At 45.1% G+C, this 25,169-nt stretch overlaps 1 protein-coding gene and 1 long non-coding RNA gene across 5 annotated transcripts in view; one reads left to right on the top strand and one right to left on the bottom strand.

The window, feature by feature from the left end:
- The window catches only part of ENAH (ENAH actin regulator), a 110,943-nt gene extending 95,850 nt beyond the window's left edge, over nucleotides 1–15,093 (bottom strand). The window contains exons 1-2 of one of the 4 annotated variants that reach the window (XM_075595501.1): nucleotides 14,933–15,092; nucleotides 14,600–14,726 (exon numbers count right to left, since the gene is read on the bottom strand). In XM_075595501.1, the coding sequence (XP_075451616.1) occupies nucleotides 14,600–14,604 (5 nt within the window). In that variant the 5' untranslated portion in view covers nucleotides 14,605–14,726; nucleotides 14,933–15,092. Of the gene's footprint in view, nucleotides 1–14,599 lie in introns of all 4 variants that reach the window. The other 3 variants (XM_075595500.1, XM_075595503.1, XM_075595504.1) reach the window with 3 other exon arrangements.
- A 150-nt stretch (nucleotides 15,094–15,243) lies between these two features.
- Nucleotides 15,244–24,954, top strand: LOC142492660 (uncharacterized). The gene is made up of 3 exons (XR_012800878.1): nucleotides 15,244–15,335; nucleotides 17,885–18,053; nucleotides 24,414–24,954. It is a non-coding gene; the product is annotated as an uncharacterized LOC142492660 (long non-coding RNA).
- Nucleotides 24,955–25,169: the final 215 nt, after the last annotated feature.

The following is a 25,169-nucleotide window of genomic DNA, read 5'->3' as shown; positions in this document are numbered from 1 at the left end:
AGTTACACTACTTTTTTCCCCAGCCAAGTTGAACTTCCCTTTTAAATGTCCATAAAGGCCTTTCAGGGCATCTAGAAAACAGCAGCATGACACATTGGGGGCATTTTCTAAAGTCTCCTTTATGCAGGAAATATATATATATATATATATATCCTAAAACAAAATCCCATAAAAAAAATTTTATATATCAATAAATTATTTTTTTTTAAATGGGATTTTGTTTTAGGATTTCTATTTATTTTTAAACTCTCTTAATGACGCTCAGAAAAACTAGAAGTGTTCAGGTTGAAACTTCTATACAAGTACCTGGTGAAGTCTAATCAGTAGGATTGCAGTTGGAGTAACCAGAGAGGAGCTAGTGCTGGGTCTACTCTATTCAGCAGCTGCATTTCCAGTCATTGGTAAGGTGGTGCTGGAATGTCTGTACTGATGACCTACTCCCTTCCTGCTGGTGTCAAATGATCAACCTCTGCCGAATGATCAATTCCCTGCCTGGGACTCTGAAGCAGTCACATTTTAAATATAAAAAAAAAACCCTAATTCTTAACCATCCTTTTTGTATTTGTAGCAAGTTGACAAATGTTTGGCAGATGGTACAGGGAGAATTTGGCATCACTGGTTGGGTTTGGCCCGGTTGTCCAAAACAAACCTCATTATGCATAACAAAAATATATAGAAATGTAGGCAAGATTATGCCTCCATACATTGTATAGGCATATTTTCAATTGACTTACTGTATGTAGTTAGTTTGGGGGGGGGGGGGGGCAGATAAATGTCTATGTAACAATAGTAATAACAGATGGATATTGAATGAAAAAATATATATCTTATACTATATTAGTGAAAGCACTGTATGTTTGCCTGCCTGCCTGCATGCATGCATGCCTGCCTGGATGTCCGGTGTCCCTAGGGGAAATCTCATTGGTCCCTTGGCCCGCCCGCCCCCGCACACTTCTCATTGGCCTGAGGCGGAGTGACGGGTCAAGGGACACACACACACACAAGGAACACAGGGACACACACACACACACAGGGAACCACACACACAGGGGGACACACACACACACACACACACACAGGGACACAGGGACACACACACACAGTGAGAGACACACACACAGTGACACACACACACAGTGACACACACACACAGTGACACACACACACACACACACACACACACACAGTTACATACATTAGCGGGGCTCACAGTGTTAGCAGCACCCGCGCGCACCTCCTCCTCTCCCCGTGTCTCCCGCGCTTTCACCCCGACCCCCCCCCTCCCCCGGCGCCGCTACAGTCAGCGGGACACACACACTATTATTACCCCTTCAGCGCCCCCCCCCCCCCACCCAGTGTCAGCGGCCGTGCGAGACCCCCCCTCTATATCTCCCACCTCTCCCCCCCACACATATACATGCCCCCCCCCGGCGCTACAACTCACCCCTCCCCGGCAGGGGAACAGCCAGTGGCCAGGCAGGCTGCCTCGCGGCGCCGAGTGCCCAAGATGGCGGCGCCCGGGACACAGCGGGGGAGCGGCCACAACACGCTGCCTCCCGCCTCAGATCCACGTGGGACCTGCCGGATGGGTGAGTGAGCGGCCTTCACCTCCCCTCTACCCCCCCTTCACCTCCCCTCTACCCCCCCTTCACCTCCCCTCCACCCCCTCCACCCCCCCTTCACCTCCCCTCCACCCCCTCCCCTCCAGTGTCAGTGTCTCCCCGATCCCCCCCCCCCCCCCCGGCGCCGCAACAGTCAGCGGGGGAGCGAGCGAGCGCCCGGGACACAGCGGGAGAGCGGCCACAACACGCTGCCTCCCGCCTCAGATCCACGTGGGACCTGCCGGACGGGTGAGTGAGCGGCCTTCACCTCCCCTCACCCACCCCTCACCCCCCATCAGCTCCCCTCACCCCCTTTCACCTCCCCTCACTCCACTTCTCCCTTCCACCCCCCTTCACCTCCCCATTTACCTCCCCCCCCTCCACCCCCCCTTCACCTCCCCTCCACCCCCCCCTTCACCTCCCCTCCACCTCCCCCCTTCACCTCCCCCCTTCACCTCCCCTCCACCCCCCCCTTCACCTCCCCTCCACCCCCCCCCTTCACCTCCCTTCCACCCCCCCTTCACCTCCCCTTCACCTCCCCTCCACCCCCCCTCCACCCCCCCCCCTTCACCTCCCCTCCACCCCCCCTTCCCACCGCCTCCCCCCCCCTTCCCTCCACCTTCCCACCGCCCCCCCCCCTTCCCACCGCCTCCCCCCCCTTCCCACCGCCTCCCCCCCTTCCCACCGCCTCCCCCCCCTTCCCACCGCCTCCCAGCCCCCCTTCCCACCGCCTCCCCCCACCCCTTCCCACCGCCTCCCCCCACCCCTTCCCACCGCCTCCCCCCCCTTCCCACCGCCTCCCACCCCCCCTTCCCACCGCCTCCCACCCCCCCTTCCCACCGCCTCCCACCCCCCCTTCCCACCGCCTCCCACCCCCCCTTCCCACCGCCTCCCACCCCCCCTTCCCACCGCCTCCCACCCCCCCTTCCCACCGCCTCCCACCGCCCCCCCCCTTCCCTCCGCCCCCCCCCTTCCCCCCCCTCCTCCCCCCTCCTCTAACCCTTCCCCCCCCTCCTCTAACCCTTCCCCCCCCTCCTCTAACCCTTCCCCCCCCCTCCTCTAACCCTTCCCCCCTCCTCCACCCCTTGCCCCCATCCTCCACCCCTTGCCCCCCTCCTCCACCCCTTCCTCCCCTTCCCGCCGCCCTTCGCCTTCATGCCCGCCTTACCGCCTCCCCACCCCCGCCTCTGCCTTTCACCCGCCCTTACTCCGGCCGCCTCTGCCTTTCACCCACCGCCTCACAGCCGCTGCACGCACTCAACAGACACCCGCCACACTCGACACATACCTGCCGCCACACACACCTGCTGCCTCCCGCCCCTACGCACCGACATCACTGACCCACCGCCTCACACCCTAGCAGGACCCCCACTCACAGACAGCACTCACAACCCACGCGCCAGCCGCCACCTCACACCCTTGCAGGACCCCCACTCACAGACAGCACTCACAACCCACGCACCACCCGTCGCCTCACACCCTAGCAGGACCCCCACTCGCACACAGCACTCACAACCCACGCGCCACCCGCCGCCTCACACCCTAGCAGGACACACGACTCAGATTTTTACATCACTTATGCCACCAAAATATACATTGTACTGTGGTGTGGTTACAATAAACCATTTTTATACAACATCGTATTACATTTTCTTCCAACTTTCTTTTCAATATTATTATCCAACCTTTACAACAAACAGTCACCTATTGTTCCACGATTTATAAATAATACTACCTATTACGCATTTACATCCCGGGCAACGCCGGGTCTCTCAGCTAGTACAGTATATTTAAAAAAGGAAACTAGATACATTTTTAATTTATATGGATATGGTTCTGTTTTTATAACAATTTTTTTGTTTTTGCAAAAAAAAAAACATTTCATGCAATCCATCTGTGTTATGGCTATTGTTACATGAACATTTATCTGCACCAATGTTGTCCAGAGTCATAGAGTACACTTTGTAACCATTCTGTGGTGTCAAAACATATTTTATACATAGAAGTGTTTTAAATATTTTGTGTGACCAAGTATGTGTTCATATTCTTGTCCTATCATCAAGTCCCTATTGGTGTTATGAATCAAGTATGTTGATTAGTTTTTTGCATTTTTTTTTATTGTTTATACTAGGTACTGCAGCTTTTAGAGTTCATCTAGTTCACCGCTGTGATTGAGTATATAAAGGGACAGCGGTAAGCAGCCATCTACAGGACCCCTGACAAAGCCAAGGCGAAACACGTAGGTTGATTAACAACGCAGGATTGAGGACCCAACAGGACTCCAACAACGCGAGATGAAAGGGAGGAAATCATGTGACGCAGAAGATGTTTGTATTGAACACCATGGCGGTGAGAGCATCACTATTAGCATGGAGTACTCAAATTGCCCATGTATTGTTAATATATTGCAAGTGCACTTGCTACACTTTAAAGAATCTATAAACGTTATTACGCTATGCTTGCTGTTCTGCTTTCCCCCTCTCCATATTAGTATTGAGTCTCATCCGGCATGGGTGACAGAGAAGACAAGCAACCTGTACATTTTAACACACCTTTACCAAGAAAACATCGTGTGAGTTATATATAAAAAAAAAAAAGCCCACTTCAGAAGTTTGTATTTATTTTAGAGTGTTTTTTCTTTTTGCATTATAAATTTTCTTTGATATGAACTCAGAGAGCACAGTCCAATCAGAGCTGCAGAGAAAGATATGATACATGCACACGTCACTTTGTATCCCTTTTCCCATTTAAATTAGTATCACTTCTATAATTTGAGTTGCACTGTTCCGATCACTTTATATGTTGTGCATAGCAAGACATGACAGGAATATTCCCTAGAAGTTACATATTTAAAGTTTTCGGTGCACAGGGAAGGTCATCAACTCCACTTTCATCTGGAGTACTGCCTTAAAGCTGCAGTTCAGTCAATATCCTGCATGTGTGTTTTTTTTTAATAAATCAGTTCTGTAGTAAGAAAAAATACTTTTAGCATTTTCTGTTTTTAAAAAAACAACTTTGAAAGACCAATTTTCTTGTATTCTATTTTAACAACCATTTGCTAAGGCACTGCCCCTTCATGTCCTGTCACAAGCCCTGGCACACCTCTGAGGCACAGGGAGATAAAGTGACTTGCCCAAGGTCACAAGGAGCTGACACCGGGAATTGAACCAGGCTCCCCTGCTTCTCAGCCACTCCCTCTCCCATAAATAAATTTAAATCAAGGCCCATACTCGTGTCACTACCCTTACACCTTCTACAAATCTTTGCAAGTCTCCCACTTAGACTAAGCACTGTGTTTTCTAATCTGAAATGCTCATGCAATATTTGTTACATTGTATGAGGTGTTCTAACTGTAGCCAAACAGACATTCTGTATTGCACTTATAGCAGCAGTCCAAGTGGCCATTTCCCCCTCCCCCCACCCCCCCCCCCCCCCATTAATAATGTGCAGTAATACAATCCACACAATAATAAGCAATTAGCCAATTAATCAGCGAAGATTCGGCTCGGGGGTTCACTAAATGGCTGTCAGTGCAGCAGAAGAGGACAAAAGATCATGTGACCAGGTAGTCACTAGATACAATTGGTGCACTAGGCTGGGGGGGGGGGGGGGGGGGGCTGCAAAAGAAAGGGGTGTGCAAGAGCCTGTTCAAGAAGAGTATGTGACTTTGTAAATGGTTGCTATAGAAACAAAAATGCTTGTTATATTATAATGCATTAAATGTCATTCGGAGTTGGGTTTTTTTATTTAAAAAAAAAAAAAAAAAAAAAAACAACACCATGTAAATAAATTCCTATAATTTCCCGTTCACGCAGGTAGATTGGTTGTGTCCCACTTCCCAACCCCCCCCCCCCCCCCAATCCCTCTTGTTTTCCTCTTCCTTGATTCTACCTATCTCATAGGTATGGTAAACACACTACACGAGGATTACTCACAAGGTTTTTATTGCACATCCACTGTTACAAAACCATCAAACTTTTATTCTGTTAAGTGCTTTTTTTGTGTTTTGTATGGAATGATCTTGTGTTTTGTGAAGATTACTGCTCAAAGTGTGGTTATCGTATTATGCACAAAAAAAATAATAAAAACAGATTGAAGAAAAAAAAAAACTACGCTAATAGTACCAAACTGAATTATTATTATTATTATTATTAAAAAAAAACCACATGTTTAAAGCAATATGAACTTATATAAGAAGTGCCCAGGACTTTACATGGTAGGTAGTCGGTAATCCTTTCTAGGAGGAAAGTGTACTACTAGAGGCAGTGAGATATTTCAAAAGATAAGTTTGAGTGATTTATGCCAAAGCAATAACCCACTTTTTTTTTTCTTCTTTTTTTCCACAGAATGGAAACCGACCGGAGTGTCCCTTGCAACTGAACTGATATATTTTTAGCCCTGGGTACCCCACACTTTAAGATCTTTACCAGTTAAAATACCTGTTTTAAATCCCCCTAGGGCCTAGGGAAAACAAAAGCAAGAAGAAAAAAAACAACATTGCCCCTAACTTAGAGAACCCAGAGTAAATTAATTTGTGCATAATTTGTAAAGAAAAAAAAATGCAGATAAGTCTTTGCTTTAAAAAGAGGCAATCCAAGACGCTTTCCCCTTCCCCCCCCCCCCTTCATTTTTCTGTTATACAGTATTGAAGCAGGGTGTCTCCGGAGCTGAACCCCATCCATTTTAGCTCTGTGGACCCCCTATTTCCGGAGATACTTACCTCCGTAATGGGTGTCGATAGCTACTCCACAGTTCACATTATGGCAGATTTTCCAAAACACCCGGGCCCTGCAGGCCAATAGGAAGCCATGACGCCATCCAGTGCGGCTTCCTATTGGCCCATGTGAAAGGGGGCTTTAAACAGCAGAAACACAGGCACAGAAATACCAGCACCCCCTTCGGGCACAGGTATGTCTGGAAGCAGGGTGTCCGGGGAGCTGAAATTACTGAGGTTCATCTCTAGAGAACCCGATTCACTCCTGTATTTTAAAAAAATGGGGGGGGGGAGGAGGACTTCTATAATTGCTCTTTTGAGTATGGTTTGAACAAATGTAACCAATTGGGTTATTAAATGATTAACAAAATGTTGTTTTGCTGACTATTAGTGATAGTATCTCTAAAACCATAAAACCAAAAGCTAAGCCAGTTCAAGTGCCCTGTTTTACTTTTACAAGAACCTTCGCAAAAAATACATTTAGGTGATGTGCTTTGGGTTCTCTCACTCGCCCATGTGAGTTCCACCACATTTGAGACATTAGCAGGTAAACAACCCCCCGCTCCGCCCTGATTTAAAGGACATTAATCTTACTTGATACCACAACAATTTCCAATTCAAACAATTTAAAAAAAACAATCAATGCGCTCGCTCCCAAATTCATGAATAGCAGAGAGAGAATATAAATAAACTAACAGGGCAATAAATGGAATGGAAAGTGGGAAATAGGACCACACAAGCACCAGCAATGTGAATGTCTTTATTTATATAGCACCATTAGTGTACATAACGCTTCACAATAGTAATACACGTGAATCATATAAAATAACAAATAATAGTTGTAAAAGTGCTTCAGTCATAAAAGTAACATTTAGGAAGAGGAATCCCTGCTCCGAAGAGCTTACAATCTAATTGGCGTCCAGGGTGAATCCAGCCAGGCGGAGGCGCGCTGAGGCTGAGGGAAAGCGTGTGCTTTCCCTGGCCTTAGACCGCGTGCGTCCGGGTGGGGGGGGTGCCTGTGACGTCACGGAGCTGGTTCGCCCTCATTGGGCGAACTGCTCACATGACCGGCCCTGCGCTCCCGTGAGCGCCAAAACTAAAATTTTCTTAAGACCCACGCTTCCGGAAGGAGGTAGTAGGGCCAGGTTTGTGAGGAAGTATAAGGAGCTCAGTTTTTGCCATGTTAAGTCTAAGTCGGCGGATAGCCATCCAGGATGATATCCCAGAGAGACATTCAGAAACTTTGGTCTGTACAGCAGGTGTAAGGTCAGGGGTTGAAACGTAAATTTGTGTGTCGTCAGCATAGAGGTGATATTTAAACCCAAGAGATGTGATTACGTCACCTAGAGAAAGTGTTTACAGAGAAAAGGGAAGAGGTCCCAGGACAGAGTGAAGGGGGAAGAGTGGGCTGGATTTGTAAGATTAACAGAGAGGCAGGGAGAAACATTACAAAAAAATGATAGTGTGTAAGAAACCCCATATCAGCATTGAGTGTTCTTGTTTTAGTGTCAGAGACCTAAGGAAGAGAGTAAGTAGCTTGTCTTCATAAAATAAATAAAATTAAAAAAAAAAATCAGGTTAAAATCACCCAATACTGTAGCACTCACATACTCTTCACTATCGCAACTATACTAACACGGATAATTCTACTTAATTCATACCGAAACAAAGGAATATTTTGGACTAGTAACCGGAAGTCTGAAGCTTTGGTGGCAAGGAGGAATAAGCACTATGATTAGAAATAAAGATTCCAGTGTTATTTTATTCTTTTGATAAAAATAAATAAATGGTGGCAATTTAAAAATAAATAAATCAAATTAACACATTTCTAATTTGGTGTCCATCCGTGCATTTTTTTCTTGTTTCTATACACCCCTGTGACGCCTTTGTCTATCGACAACTGAGCCCGCTACAAGACATGTAACACGATAGGCAACAATAATCACTGAAGATCCTTAAAGAGGCAGTACATTGAATATTTCTGAGAACGTATAACATTTATATACTATCACCCCAAAAAAAGTTTTTTTTTTAAATTGTGTGTAGTACAAAATTCATTCTCAACCGTTATTGTGCCTATACGCCTAATTGCTTAACTAACTATGATAAGAGATCAGAAAAAGCAGTGGCAATGCATCGTAAGTTCACTTTGATCCTTGGCTGGGCTGCCCCTTTTAAAGTATAACCCTGAAAATAGGATGTTTACACAGGAGTGTTTCAGCAATCCACAAAACAGTTTGCAGTTAGACATTACAAAGTAAAAAAAACCCTTGGCATTTTTCAACTCAATGGATACAATGAACCATTCCAAAAGACACGAAGAGTGTCTGCATTGAAATAAAGTAAACAAGTTATTTGATTATGCATTTACAAGTATTTTAGGCATCAAATAATTAGGTACAATAAGTACTACGCCATGGTGCCTTTGCCCGTGCGGAGGCGTGCGCGGCCGTGACGTCACCTGCTTTAAGCGGATGCGTTTTTTGGCCATGGCACGCGCACCGTCTGTGGGCGTGTCAGTGACATCACGGAGCTGGTTCGCCCTCATTGGGCAAACCGCTCACATGACCGGCCTGTCGCGCCAAGAAGTCAGTTTCAACTGATTTCTTGCGCAACGCGTGCCCGCACACCGCATGGACGCAAACTGCTTTAAGGCAGTCTGTTCGCTCAGTGTGCGCACACGTCCGCACGGTCTGCGGTACCATAGCCCCAGCCGTTGAGTCCATCAACAACACTTATTATATATTCCCAAGAATGAAACATGTAGAAAATGAGCTCCAACAAGTTCTAATTTTCAAAACATTGCAAGACAATACCTGAACAAAATCAATTTTTCATTTTAGTATCTTCTACACCAGCGTTTCCCAAATGGTGGGTCGTGACCCGGCACCGGGCCACGGAAGCAAAATTCCCGGGTCACAGCGAGGCTGGCCACGCGGTGTCCCTCCCCCCCTCTCCCTGCGGCGGTCCGAGTTGAAGTGCAGGACGGTGCTGAAGTGGTGCAGGCTGCCAACACCATGCTCCACCGTCCACAGGACACGATGCCCTGGTGTAGGTAGGAAGGGGTAGCAGGGTGCACCCGCCGGGTGAGGTGGGAGGGGGGAGGGGGGTGTTGTACCTGTGCCGCCTTTTCTGGCGCTCCCTTCGCCCCGGTCCCCTGGGTGCGGGAGATGGCGCGGGTGCGGAAGATGGCGCGGGGGTGGTCAGTGGTGGTTGCGCGGTCACTGGTGGGCTGGGGGAGGCGGGGAGCCCCCTGCTCGCATCGCGGCCTTTCCTCTCTCCCCCGCCCCCCTCCAATCACTCATATCCGTCGCTGCCTCTGTAATCCACTTTGTGTGTGTGTGTATCTGTGTGTGTGTGTATCAGTGGCTGTGTGTGTGTGTGTTTGTGTATAGGGGAGAGTGCGTGTGTGTGTGTGTGTATAGGGGAGAGAGTGTGTGTGTGTGTGTGTGTGTATAGGGGAGAGAGTGTGTGTTTATCAGTGGCTGTGCGTGTGTATAGAAGAGTGTGTGTGTATCAGTGGCTGTGTGTGTGTGTGTGTGTGTGTGTGTGTGTGTGTGTGTGTGTGTGTATCAGTGGCTGTGTGTGTGTGTGTGTGTGTATCAGTGGCTGTGTGTGTGTGTGTGTGTATGTATGTATCAGTGGCTGTGTGTGTGTGTGTGTATGTATGTATCAGTGGCTGTGTGTGTGTGTATCAGTGGCTTTGTGTGTATATCAGTGGCTGTGTGTGTGTGTATATATCAGTGGCCGTGTGTGTGTGTATCAGTGGCTGTGTGTGTGTGTATGTGTGTGTATATCAGTGGCTGTGTGTATATATCAGTGGCTGTGTGTGTGTGTGTATATCAGTGGCTGTGTGTGTATATATCACTGGCTGTATGTGTGTGTATCAGTGGCTGTGTGTGTGTGTGTGTGCATCAGTGGCTGTGTGTGTGTGTCTGTTCAGACTAGCAGTGGCTGTGTCTGTTCAGGTCTAACTGTGTGGGTGATCCTCCAACAAATCAGGGGAGCTCGTCTCGTAGTTATGAAATAAAGAAACACTACATAGTGTAATACTGTTGTGAATAAATTTGTGCAAACAAAGCTCAAAAATGACTACTCACAATAAAGCAGTCAAATTCAGGCAGTCGTAACAACGGCGAAACATGTAGAGTGTTTCAGCCCATACCAAAGAGGATGAACAACTGAGGTCCACCCGTCATCAGATCCAGAAGTTCGCTTAACAACCGGAAGTGACGCAAAGGGAGTGCCTGGCGTGGACGCGAGAGTATTGCGGTGGAGCAGAGGATAGTGAGGAACTCAAAGGGATCGCGACCAGATGAGCACCCACTACCTATAATATCATACTGCCTACCTCGATCATATGAAGTGTAAGCCTGCATTTTGTGAATCCCTTTTAATACTAAATACCATCTGCACTATATGGTCTCTTTTCTTCTTTTTTTCTCCTTCGAGGTTGGGGGCTGGTGGCTGCTGTATACACAGGGAACATCCATCCCTTAAGTTGGATGACTGCCTGAATTTGACTGCTTTATTGTGAGTAGTCATTTTTGAGCTTTGTTTGCACAAATTTATTCACAACAGTATTACACTATGTAGTGTTTCTTTATTTCATAACTACGAGACGAGCTCCCCTGATTTGTTGGAGGATCACCTGGTGCAAGACGAGTGGAACAGTCTTTATCAAGGGTTGCAGTTTGTTTCTAAGTTTCTTAATTTTTTCTTTAGATCACTTGATTGTTATTATTATCACATTGCTTTATTATTTACACATATGTGGTTGAATTGTATATTGTCACATTTAGGGTGTGTTAGAGCGCTATTGTTAGTTTTTTTCATTAACTGTGTGGGTGTCTGTGCGTGGTCAGTGTCTGTGTTGGTCTGTCTGTGTGAGTGTCTGTACAGTAGGTCAGTGACTGTGTGCGTCTGTGCAGGTCAGAGAGAGAATAGAGGGGATTGGGAGAATATATGAAATCTGTATGGACATTCAAAACTGTTTTATTTTACCTATAGGCGATAAAATTTTTAGTGGGTCACGAAGGAGAAGTTCAAAAATAACCGGGTCACGGAAGAAAAAGTTTGGGAAACGCTGTTCTACACGGTATGTTTAAGGGAAAATGCATCCTAGTAGACAGAAAAAAGAAAAAAAAGGCATTTGTTTACCATGAAAATGTTGAACATTTTAAAATGAATTTATGAATCTCTAAATGTGTCAGATTCTTTCAATCCTTCACCAGCTACATTTAGCCCATTAAACAGGTCCCTATCCTTAGCTCTCTTTCAGGTTAGGCTTTACGAAATGATTCCACTGTTGGAGCTTAAGTGAAAACAAAAAAATGCCCCAACATCTGCACAACAGCACTTAATAAAAACCATCAGCCTCTCAGCTATGTTCCCATGTTTAACAGCTGTATTACATGTTAAGTATCCAAGATACAATAAACAAAATATCCCTCAGTAAAAATAAAAAAAGAGGGGGGGGGGGAGAGAAAAGAGTTGCTTCTGTGTTACAGAATCCAAAAAGATCAACACACCCTCTAATAAAGGCATTTTAAATAACAATGACATGTTTAAACATAACTGCAAGTAGCATCATCCAGAATAGTTGAGATGTTAGCATGTTCTATCTATTTTAAGAGCAAAAGGTACTTAACCTTCATGCCAGAGCAGAGAAAGCAAAAATGTTTAGATGCGCTAATGTCACTTTGATGTCTCAAAATGAAAGAGTGTACATTTTTAGATACATCTCTCAGGCATGTTGCGTCAGGGGATTTTATCATTTCAAGTGCATCCTACAATGTTACATTATGGAGGCTGTAGCAACTGTTTGTCATTAATCTTTAACACAGAGCTGCAGAGCAACTGCATGTAAGGTAATATCAAAGAGGAACGCAACCGGAGCAGTTTTGTTCTACCCAATTGTTTAACCTTAAAGGACAGGCCAACAAGATGGGAGATTGCATTTCATTAGAATAGATCAGCATTCAAGTCTCATTTCTCACGAAGTGCTGCACCAAATCCAAAAGATGAGCGTAGCAACAAACTATTAGGCATCTGACGGTCTTTTGATAATCTAGTCTTTAAAAAATAAAATACCTCTAACATTTTTAGACTAAGAACAGATAAAAAAATGTTTACTCAAGGTCCATGAACCTTCTATGCTATTGATTGTAGAGAGAGGTAACATCTGCTGCAATGCAACACACAAGAGAAGGATTACAAAAATGCGCGCTTTCTACAGTACTCAACACCTCTGTGTACAGACAGCACAAGTCATTTAATAGTCAGCAGTCCATTGTCACCAATCTCTTTCTTATACACGACTACCGTTTACACATACATATATTTTTTTTTTTAATATTTACATGTCAGGGGACAGGAAGACTTCTCAGAGCAATGTATATACTCTCGATATCTAGCAGACTACTTTAGATCTTTACAAATCGAACAAGAACTTTAGTACTTTAAAGAATGTCGATAACGGTACATGCTACAGACACCAATGTGTGAAGGGAATTCCTGGTCTGAAAAGCTTAATCTAATGAAGTCTGCCTTTCATATCATGACACTATAACCAACTCATTGTAGGCCCCATCAGACAAACTGTTATTTAAATTCACTGTCTTAGATCAATATGCATTACTGATGTGCATACGCACACGTTTACCATAACAAAACATAAATGTGGTAGATTTCAAGTCTCAGAATACACCGACGGTCCTATTTTGTTTTAGGTCTGAAGCGCTTATTCCCATTGTGTTATATTATGCTATTGTGTATTAATGCTGTAAAGCACCACATAAATAAAGATACATAGGTAGGGATTTCACGCTTCTACTTTAAATGGCTAGAAATCCTCTCTGCAGTGTAAACAATACGTTTTCATTGTACAGTAAATAAGTGACTACATGGTTTAAGCTACATTATAATACCATGCAACCCTGTCACACAATGACCAAACAGTGGAAAGACTATTTGAATCTGCATGGTCAAAAACCAACTTGACAGGTACAGGACCCTAACTGGATAGACAGCCAGTTACTAGTGAACCCGAGAACTGTCTCGCAAAGTGGCAGAGAAACATTCTTGTCTGCATAGTGCCCCAACACAGATGCTCCCCTCACTTCCAATGCCACTCCCTTCATTTGGGAAAGGGTCTAATTTTCAGTACGGGTTTCCATATAGAGGGAAAGCCACCTACACTTGGAGAGTCCCATTGCCAGAGCCTTTTATAAAATGGTCAAATGTCACTCGTTTTCAACATCAACACAATTCCTCTTCCAAACAGATTCTCAATCAAATCCGGTTTATTCTTTTAAAATGCGCATATCCTGCTACCCTCCTGCCGTGACCTGCGACAAGCCTCTGGCACCAAAAGAAGACCAAGTTCTTCGTGACAGCAACTTGCGCCTGACAAGTTGTAGACACCACTGCATACTCTTGTTATAAGAGAATTGCTTCTGCTGGCAGCTACCCATGGATCCGAGTGGGTGAAATAAACCGGTTCCAAGCAACAACTTGAAATAAAATCAGGTTCCAACATGAGACTCCAGGGAAGTGTATATGTCCCGTGGGTGATACTTCATGGCAGTGTAGCTGGCATGAAAGACCCTTTAAGAGGATGGGGCGCTCCACTAACGTATGGAAGGACTCAAGTGGCCAGCCATGGGAGAGATCTCAATGCCAGAGACTAAAGTATATGGATACACAAGAGCCACCATCTTCACTGAGTGAGACTCCATTGGAGTGCATATCTATGGATAGGCATCAGGAGGAGATAGAGAAAGGATTCCTGGGTGGGAGGGAGCCCTATCCCACTGTACCCCCATATAGGGTAAAAAAAAAAAAAACTACCACCGAAATGTGATCAGTGAATAAGACTCACCATACACCGAGATCCCATTGTAGATCACCAACAAGAGCCCTGTCCCAACACAGGGCATTGAAAGCGCCAACACCTGGGCATACATGGGAGGTTGGAAAGCTTATAAACATATCAACTCTGTTGGTCCAATTAAAAAAAAATAGGTATCACACTACCCTCTCCTCCCTCATTTCACCACATGGAAGGACCAACACGTTCACCCACCCTGCAATATCTGGGCTTGAGAGCCACCTACCGCAGCAAGACACCAGGAGAGCCCACACTAGCATTGAGGGAGATCCAATGGGAATGTATGGGTATCCATGCCCGGGCACTACACACCACTTGCATAACGGGGTGGGCCTTCCTCCGGTTGGGAACCGGGCCTGCGCGCTCTCCCCCCCCTCCCCCCGGGTCCCTCACCTCATTGTGGCCGGCGGCGTCCTCCTCCTCCACCTCTCTGCCCCGTGGAGTCGGGTCCTTTCTCAGCCTCGGTTTTCGTACCTTCCTCACGGAAACCGCCGGTGTTTTGTAAAATCCTCGGGTCTCCCTGGATAAAAAAAGGTGGGGAGTTACCGGTGGAGGCACCGAGCCACCTTGTCTAGCCTCACCGGAGCACAGACAGGGAGTGGCATTCAAAGGATTTACCAACATGGAAGCCTGCCCGTTCCGTTTTTATTTGTTTGGTGTGGTACCCTAATCACACAATACAGAGAACCCTTCCCGGTGCCGCCGCCGCCGCGCTGCGCCACCAACCGTCTCCTCCCGCTACCAACGGCCGCACAGGGGCGCGCGCTCACACACGGACACAAGCCTGAGTGTGCGCGCGGCGGGTCTGGTGGCACCCCCCTCGACAGGATGACGTAGCGCGCTAACACAAGCAATACAAGGGAACTCGGGGAGGGAGTTGGAGGTGTCTGTTCTCCGCACGCCTTGTCCTCTTTCCAGTACCACGCCCACCTCTCCCACATGGACACGCCCACCTCTCCCACATGGACACGCCCATCTCCCCTCCCCACACATTGAAACGCACACCTCCCCCCACGGTCACGCCCACCGCCCTTACATGGTCACGCCCACCGCTCCTTGTGCGTCCTCAGCTGTTCCATCGGGGAAGCCGCGGGCTGCAGAGGCGGAAGCGAGGTGACGTCACAATGGGGTAAACACGCACGTGTAGCTGGCGACTTCCTCCTGCTTTAGTAAAGGTTGATTGGCACCTTATGGGCCAAGAGGTCCCAGTAACACAACATACATGCAAGGCGCGGTCTGGACTTATCTGGGTGACAGTGACTGAGATCAGCACCTCAATGGAAGTAATGGGACATGTGTCTGATTTTAATCAGTCATAACCATGCTAAACAATAGATTTCCGGACTTGCGTTTAGAAAAGTTTAATGCAGATATAATGAAAGCAGAAATGTGAAAGCAAAACCATTATTTTAAAACAAATCCACTGAGATTTACAAGCTGTAGATGCAAGTTAAAAAGAAAGCGCCGGTTCTCCTGATTTGTAATAAAAAGAAAAGTGATGATACTCCTTACAACCCAGTCCTATTATAAACAGCACTGAGTGTCCATTGGTGTCTATGCAATGAGTTTATTAGCAGTTAACCCCGGTGTGAGCCTGCGGTGAATTGTTTTGCAGCAAAGGATTTTAGCAAGCTGTTTTATGGCTGAGTTTTGAAACGGTCAGGCACGTGTAATATAAATCAAACTCCAGAACACCAAGGATTGATTCAGGCAGCTATGTGGTTAACATCTCCTTTGTCTCGAAGCAGCTGTGCTCTATCCTTGCATCTCCATCTGCAAACATGGAGTAAATCTGACCCTCTTCCTGGGCTGTGTCCTAAATTCAGTGGTCAAAGTCTAAAAAAAAAAAAGTCAGTGCATTAATTAAAGAGATCTACATTTCACTTAAAGAGTAGGGCACAGCTCTTTGGACTGTTTAAGAAAGATTTGAGCAATATCTATGGGGTAATAATAATAAGCGGGAAAGGCTTTTGAAAATGGATTACTTTTTTCTTTAAATGAAAAAGGAATTGTAGGTTTGTAAACAAAAAAAGTGGTGTTAATCTGGGTGTAAAAATTAAAAAGTGGTACTCTATATAGCCCCTAGAGCCTCCACACTTTGACCCCTGTGTCATACACATGATATCTATATATCAAAGTCTCCAGCTTATCTTCGAACACGAAAGCAAAAACAGCACCAGGTAAATGAAAGAAAATGAACCCCGTAGAAAGCAATAGGATATTTTTTTCTTTGACAAACCCTCTTCTGTTTTTTGGGGGGGTTTTTTGCCCCAGTTTATTCACAGACTGAATGTTTTTTAATTCTCCATATTGTATACATCAGGGGTGGCCAACTCCAGTCCTCAAGCGCTACCAACGGGTCAGGGTTACAGGATATCCCTGCTTCAGCACAGGTGACTCAATCAGTGGCTCAGTCTTCGACTCTAACTATACTCAGTCTTCGACTGAGCTGCTGATTGAGCCACCTGTGCTGAAGCAGGGATATCCTGTAAACCTGACCTGTTGGTAGCTGTTGAGGACTGGAGATGGCACTGTTGATTGACGTAGAACAGGGGTTGCCATCTCCAGTCCTCAACAGCTACACAGGTTTACAGGATATCCCTGCTTCAGCACAGGTGGCTCAATCAGTGATTGAGCCACCTGTGCTGAAGCAGGGATATCCTGTAGCCCTGTGTAAAATTGGGTTACATGCCTTTCCCATTCTGTGCTGTAATTCCTGTTAAGAGGGCAGGTTGCCAGAAGTCATCATGGAGGTTTGCCCTCAACCCCCTTGTGATGTGTATGGTGTAGCAAAGGAAGTGACAGCATGCTCTGTGTCCACTGTTAGTGACACGGGTGGGTCTTCTGGAACCTATATATATTACGCATCACTTCCTAAAGTTAGATGTTCAAGAGTGTGTCAGATCAGATTCAGACAGTTCAAGTGTCTGGTGCAAGAGCTGTGAGTCTGTGCAGCTCAAGTGGCAGATTGACAAGCTGACCCCACACTGTGTCCAGGGCTCTGGCACAGATGGTGGCCCTCCCTTAAGGAGAGGTGGAAGAAATATACCTGGCTGATTAAAGAGTCAGGAGAGACTTCCTAATGATGTGCGGCTAAGTACCGGCCGCTATGATGGGCAGTCTGCCATGCCAGATGCAAATAAAGATGCCCTTGATTAAGAGACCCTTCTTGCCTGAGACTGGAGTTATTCAGCAAGAAGATGCACCCAGGAGTTCTCTTCCAGAAACTCCTCCCTGCTATCGTGGGGATCTGGAAGGGATGGAGGCCCTGTACCAACTGTGAGTAGAACTCAGCACTTCCTCATACGCCTGTCATGGTGAAATCCCCACTACCAACGAGCGGGAGACTCAGGAGTCCTGTGAGCCAGCAGGTACATCACACTACACTGAGATGTAACTGGGGGCAGATTATGCACATAGGGGCCCATATGAGATTGGGTAGGCCTTGTACCGTTACACCTGACCTGTTGGTAGCTGTTGAGGACTGGAGATGGCAACCCCTGTTCTACGTCAATCAACAGTGCCAACACTATACTGTAGCCAGCCTTGGATATACATGTCCATGGTTATTGATTTAGACAATACAGTATAAATAATTGAAAACCATTGAACCAGTGTATGACAAAATACTTAATACATCTTATTCTCTTTGGATTATAAGTACCTTATTTTTCCCAGTTTTACCATTACCCAGGTACACCTGACGTGGAAGACCTTTTTTCCCTTCTTTTTCTAATGGGATATTTGGCTTTATAAGAAGAGAAGTCACCGACAAAAAGATAACAGTAAAGTCACATGATGGGGCGGAATTCTCAAGGCCCAGGACTTGTTAGAGACACCGGATCTGGTATTAACACCTATTCAAGACAATAGTAGTAGTAGTTTTCTTTCCCTAAATCTGATTGAAGAAAGTTTGTTGTGTGTTGATGCTTATATATATACACACGTGTGTGTGTGTGTGTGTGTGTGTGTGTGTGTGTGTACAGTATATATCGTGTATGTGTTTGTGGGGGTGTAATCATATTCATGCATGTGTTGTGGCCCTCTAAATATTTTAGTCAGATTTGTTTTTTAATAAGGCTATTTTCTTCCTTGAAAGGTTGCAGACCTAGGGTAGTAAATCCATAAAACAGTAAAACCATGTTCACATGGAGATGACGTGACAGTTGGCAGAAATTATCTTGCTATTGTAAGCTTTAAAGAAACGTCATAAATGCTTGAGACCTTCTCTGACAAACAGGTCCAGAGGTGATGAAAGTGTCACCATATTACTTACCATTACATATTCACGTTATATCTGGCAATTCAAGTTTTAATACAACCCACGATAAAATCAAGTATCAATCTGTAACAACAAGCAGTATGGTGTTTAACGATATTAAATGTGAGAAGGCTTGATATTTTGTTTTCTTCTCAAATTTAAAAGTGGGACTATCAAAAAGGGGTGTCTTTGTGACCTACCCATAGCCTATTTTTTCCGGGCGCTTCATACAAGTGTTCTGATTGAAACCAGCACGTTCTATGTATCCACAACCCACTCAGTGCCATTGAGTCTATTTAACAAAGTGTCCCTGCTTCTAAAGTAGGGCAAAAAACAATATCCCGTTTATTAAAGGACAGGAATCCCATTGAAAGCAGTGGGATTTTTCCCTTTGGTAAATCTGGTACAATTAGTTTGCGCTGGTTCTGTCCTGGTTTTGCAGATGGGAGAATTTATTAAATAGGCCCCAACATGTTTTCTTTCCCCCACTACATTTTCATTGGGTCTGTGTGTCAGGGCCAAAATGGTGCAATTTCAGTACAAAAAGTGCAGCAGATGCATCAAAGAACAGAAGCTGCTGCTTTTTAAATGTGACTTCTTTTGTCTCTAAAATATCTGGCGCACTTTATTCAGAGAGTTGCACCAGCTTTGCTTAGATACATAGAGGGTTATTCATCTAAGTGTGATGCTGCCTATCAGGTACTACCGCATCAAAAGCTTACCGTCTTTAAAGTAGCAGTCCAAGCTGCCGGGTTTTTTCCCCCCTTTAATACTGTATGTATGTATGTATGTATATCTTTATATAGCGCCATTACTGTACATAGCGCTTCACAGCAGTAATACACGTGATAATCATATAAATAACAAATAATACATAATGGGAAGAAGTGCTTCAGACATAAAAGTGACATTTAGGAAAAGGATCTTGCCCCGAGGAGCTTACAATCTAATTGTTAAGTAGGAGGTATGTATAGAGACAGTAGGAGAAGGTTTATGTATGAGGTGTAAAGTATCAGCCACGGAGCTACTTATATGCTTTGTTAAGGAGGTGTGTTAGAAAGGTGGGTAGAGAAGGTGCTATTCGGATATTGAGGGGGAGGGCATTCCAGAGGTATGTGCATCAATACAATCCAGGCAATGATAAGTAATTAGCTAAGTTGGCGATCGATCTGTTCTCCTGTGATCGATCGGAGAAGATTCGGCGCTGGGGTTCACTAAATGGCTGTCAGTGCAGCAGAAGAGGACCAAAGATGCAAAGTTCTGTGGGGAAGATCAGGTGACCAGGCAATCACAAGATACAATTGGTGCACTGCTAGACAGAGAGCGGGGCTCAAAAAGGGGTGTGCCAGAGCCTGTTTCAGAAGAGGAAGAGGATGTGATTTAGTAAATGGTTGCTATAGAAACAAAAAAATGCTTGTTACATTAAAAATGTCATGCAGAGTTGTTTTTAAAAAAGCAGGCTTGAGACTTGGGAACATAACCACTGCCAGTCATATTCCTGTGTTACTTTCCTTTGTGATTAAAGGTCTGCACATGGTTTTGACCATAGACAGCTGGTTTTGAAGGTCTCTTACTTTCGGCACTTGTGTGAAAGGCAACTGGGAAAACAAAGGGGGCATCTCCTGTAGGACCAAAGTGAACCTTTGGCAGTGGCATGACAGAATACGAATTGTAGCTGTGGAAATCTACTCACTAAGCTCCATTGAATCAGGAAAACTAATGTGACGTTGCCTATACCAGGAACATATGTTATTTTCCATGAGATAACGCCATATTTACTAAGATAGGACGCAAAAACAACAGCTGCTAGTTTGCCCATTGTCATTTGGGTAAAATCTGTGACGTCATTTCAAAACACGGGGACCACGTGTTAACACAACCAAATGGATCGGTTGATTTTACACATGGTCCATAACCTCTCTGGATGCAACCATGCCAGGCCCTATATAAGGGCTGCACCCTCGTATAACAACATTTATCGCCGGTTGAGGGAGGATGCTTGAGGATATGGCGTTGGATAAGAAGAGGAAAAGAAAAGGTGTTTTTTTTTTTTTTACAAATAGTGAATGATGGTTATTTTACAAGCAAGTGAGGAATCGTGTCTTAAATCTAGATTGAAGATTGGGCTTCGATCACGCTGGATGCCATTGGATTTGTATATACAGTAGGCCAAGGAATAATCCTCACTGGTGCTAACGTCAAAGCATATCTGCTTCGTATGCCTCTCTACACCTTTTGTGTCATCTGCTTCATGAGGAGGGACGCTGGTCATTGGTCAGACCATCGATGTGGGAGAGGGAAGAACGTGTTCCTATTAGAGCACCTCTTCACGGAAATTGAGCTGACATGCGCTTGGTTTGTGTCTTTGTAATTCTACTCTCACATTCTACTTATGTATCTGTAATTTATTTGATTACCACATGTATTACTACTGTGAAGCGCTATGTACATTAATGGCGCTATATAAATAAAGACATACAATACAATGTACAGTAATAAACCCCTTGATCGATAGAGATGTTTTCTCTAATAGGGCTGTTCGCTATTCCTATGGGGTCAGTAATGGTGGTAGGTACCCTGCTGAGGAGAATGAAGCCACCGGGAGAAAGGTGTTAAGGGGTTAACTCGTTAGGTAACATATTGGTTAGTAAGACCATTCCAAGAAACACTTTATTAGCCTCTTTTTGTATGCAAGTGGTGTAGTTAGTGTAATTTGAGGTGTATATAACTAACCCCTTTGTAACCCATGGCTACCAGGCCACTTGGGCTGCCAAAGGGTTAATATATTCCAAAATAGATCAATGTTAATTGAATGAACTCTCATCTACTGCTGTAATTATTCACTTTGTAATAACTGTAGCTATGACTAAATTGGGTGAATAGGGTATGCTTATAACGGATAATTAGCATATAATGTTCAGTAATTTATATTAACACTATACTTTAAACTTAACGTTAAACTAAGTTCACGTTACCTTACCGACTTTAATATAAAGCTTGTTAGCATTAACATGACGTGTACTGAGGTTAATCTCCTGTTAAATGCCCTAACAGGGTTTAGTATATCGCTCCTCCCCCTACCCCCCAAGTATACAAGGATAAATGTTTCCTCCGTAACATTGCAAAGATACGCCCTTTCCTCTGCCGCTCTACAGCTAAAACTTTAACGTACGCCCTAATTCTCTCCCGTCTCGACTATTGTAACCTACTGTCCGGCCTTCCTGCCTCTCACCTGTCTCCCCTACAATCTATTCTAAACGCTGCTGCTAGAATCACTTTACTCCTAAATCTGTCTCGGCGTCTCTTCTGCTGAAAGCCCTCTCCTGGCTTCCTAGTAAATCCCGTATTTCTTACAAAATGCTTCTTAATTTCGCTATACACCTGCCTGACTCTTGCGTCTGCGCAAGGATGTCTTCTGTCTACCCCTTTTGGTATCTAAAGCACTTAAAACCCCAAACTCACTGCCCCACGCCGATCCGACTGGCACCCTCTCTCTCCACCTTTTAGGACCTTTCTTAAAACCCACCTCTTTAATGAAGCATATGGGCAGCTCCGCTGGCTGATACTATACATCTCATATGCACTGACTTTGGCCCCTTGCAGACACACTTACCAGAATGCCCTCCTACTGTCTCTGTAAGTTTTCACCACTTACCACTTAGATTGTAAGGTCTTCAGGACAGGGACTCCTTTTCCTATTGGTCTGTCTTATCCCCGTGATGTGTTATAATATTATGTTACGTGTATTGTAAACGGCTATGTACATGGATGGCGCTATATATATAAATATATACATACATGCTGTACATATATATACATACATACACAGAGCCACCCTGAGCAGGTTGGATAATTACCTTGGAGGGAGTATTAAATACCCAAAAGATCACTGTCCTGGAACAGGATTTCATATTTTCTGTCTCCCTTTGCAGCTCATAGGATCCATGTCTCCCTAGTTTAGCGGCCTGTTCTTTTCCCTGTCCTAGCAGCTAGCTGCATGTGAAAGGCAACATTATCGATACATATGTTGTTTACACAGCCCTAGTTAGTGTTGGTTGCCCTAGCAACCTCCTATTCTCCTGAACTGAGAATGGGCTATTCTGCCCTCCCCCCTGTCTTGCTGACAGTTAGTTAGTCCCATATCACTTCTAGTGTGACCCTTGATCCTCACTTCCTTTTCCAGCCAGGACAGTGAGTACAGTACCTGCCTGCTAACTACCCCGGCAAGGCCTTTCTGTTTTACCGTAGTCTAACCTCAGGCAAGCATCCAGACAGAGAAGCCCTCTCTACTCACACTACACCTACAAGTACCAGTATGGTTTCCACTTCTGCAATAAAGTTAAGAAAGACAATAAGGACTTGTGATGCTTTGGAAGAGGGAAGACATGAGTTAAAGCTATCTGGGTCTATTCACACTCTATACGTGACCCTGGGTCCAGAATAATCACCTCCATAGAGAAAAATCATCCTGCAGAGAAGAAATGATCCAACTATAAAAGGCTGCCAAAGAGGGCTAAACCAAGGGAAAGGCACCAAAGTCCAACACAGAGAACCCTACCGTACACAGTGAGCTATCCCAAGTAGACAGTGGGGGTTGTATATCCAAGTCTCTCAGAACTGGAGCAAAAAGGCCGCACCCAGTGTACCAAGAGAAACATTCCAATTGTTTCCTATGGAACCTTTTTCTTTGATAAATCTGGTGCAGATTTTTTTGCCCCGGCTACAAAGCCGGAAGATTTTGATTTGACGACGCGTTACCATGCCAACGTGACGTCACATGGCGATCGTGAGATCGGGACACTGCAAGAGGAGGAGGCCCGGGGGGGGGGGGGGGGCGAAAAGTGCCTATGGGCAGCACAATTCTAAAAAGTACCCTGGGGGTGGGGCAGGTTATTGAGAGTGTAGGGGAGGGGAATTGCGGGAGAGATGAATTGAGTGGGATTGAGTGTGAGGAGGGGGGTGTGAGTGTAAGAGAGAGGAGGGGGGACAGTGAGGGAGGAGATAGAAGAGAAAGAGGTGGAGGGGTGTGTGAGATGAGGGGGAAGAGTGGATGTAGGGGGGCAGTAGGACAGTGGCCTAACAAAAAATTTGTGCCCATTTATTGGTCACCTGTGGCCTAAACCTGTCTAAAATATGACTAAAGATCTTTGTCCCAATGTTTCATACATGTAGAACTTTTTTTAGTTAAACACATGCCCGCTACATTTTTAAGCTACTTTGGCCACTGGGTGTGGAGAATGAACATTGGAACAATTTGATAGCAGACAAGAACCACTTGACCCACCTAGTCTGGCTATTTCATCTCTAGACCCTATTTGCTACGTGGGCGAACCCTTTCAGTGATGGGGAGAAGGAGAGGGTACAGATAACGTCTGATACAGAGCATACACAGGAAAGAAAAAAAACTATAATACAGCAATCACTAAAGCAATACCATGCTGTAAATATTTTATGCTATGCAATTTCAGTTTGCTTTAAGTTCTCCCCTGACTGCCTTAGATTATGCAGACTGTAAAATTAACCAGGGCTATTTTCGTGTTTTGAACTCATGGCAACTGAATTCAAGTACCCCAAATAGTGATTACCACATCATGGGGAATCTTTTTGGCTGCATGTTTTTACTGCCGCATTCCCTTATTAAAGCTGTATTAATTAGTGCAGTTAGTTAGTGACACTTTTATTCATTAATGCCTGCCTGTGCCCCTACCTTTCATATGCAGTGTAGTGGAGAAGATAACTTGCACATCCTTTAAAAAAAAAAAAAGAAATATCATTGTTTAAAGCGGCCATGCATTAAGGCGGCATTGCTGCTGCTTTGCAGGAATTGCTGAAGAATTCTTGTGGCAGATTGAAGAGATTTGTGGTTCTTCATTATGACAAATGGTTCCCATTGTAATGTATGTATTTGGTAAGCAATGCAAACTTTCAAACATCTTTCTCCCACAGATAATCAATGAAAATCAGTGTCGCTTTAAAGAAATAACAAAACAGTCCTGCAGGACCACGTGTGCAGATGTAATAATTATCGGGGACCATGCACTGCACCATCTATGATGGCTGCTTGACCGAGAAGCTCTGCGACTGCGGGAACTAACCACGCTCTAAACCACTTTTCCAAAACTATCTTATCAGATGGGGGTTAAGTGACTGACCCACACATCTGGAATGCCCTTCCCCTCAATATCTGACTAGTACCCTCTCTATCCACCTTTAAGACCTATCTTAAAACCCACCTCCTTAACGAAGCATATGAGTAGCTAATTGGCTGATACTTTACACCTCGTACATCGACCTTGGCCCCTTGCAGACACACTTACCAGAACGTCTTCCTACTGTATGTTCTTCCTAAGTACCAATTAGATTGTAAGCTCTTCGGGGCAGGGACTCCTTTTCCTAAATGTTACTTTTATGTCTGAAGCGCTTCTCCCCATTATGTATTATTTGTTATTTATATTATTATGTCGTGTATTACTGCTGTGAAGTGCTGTGTACATTAATGACGCTATATAAATAAAGCTATACATACATACATGTGAAATCCTCTCCATGAAGCCGAAAGTGCCTCTCGAGGTGTAACAGATGCTCACCACAAACCAGACAGGACCACAAGGCTGAGGTGGGATTAGGAAACACAGACCTAGAGGTGCGAGGTCACGTTCGGTATGCAGGTGTAACGCTCGGCCTGCCCACAAGCCAGACGAG

Source organism: Ascaphus truei, chromosome 4 (genome assembly GCF_040206685.1).
Source record: "Ascaphus truei isolate aAscTru1 chromosome 4, aAscTru1.hap1, whole genome shotgun sequence".
Lineage (NCBI taxonomy): Eukaryota > Metazoa > Chordata > Amphibia > Anura > Ascaphidae > Ascaphus > Ascaphus truei.
This window is presented reverse-complemented; position numbering and strand designations above follow the sequence as displayed.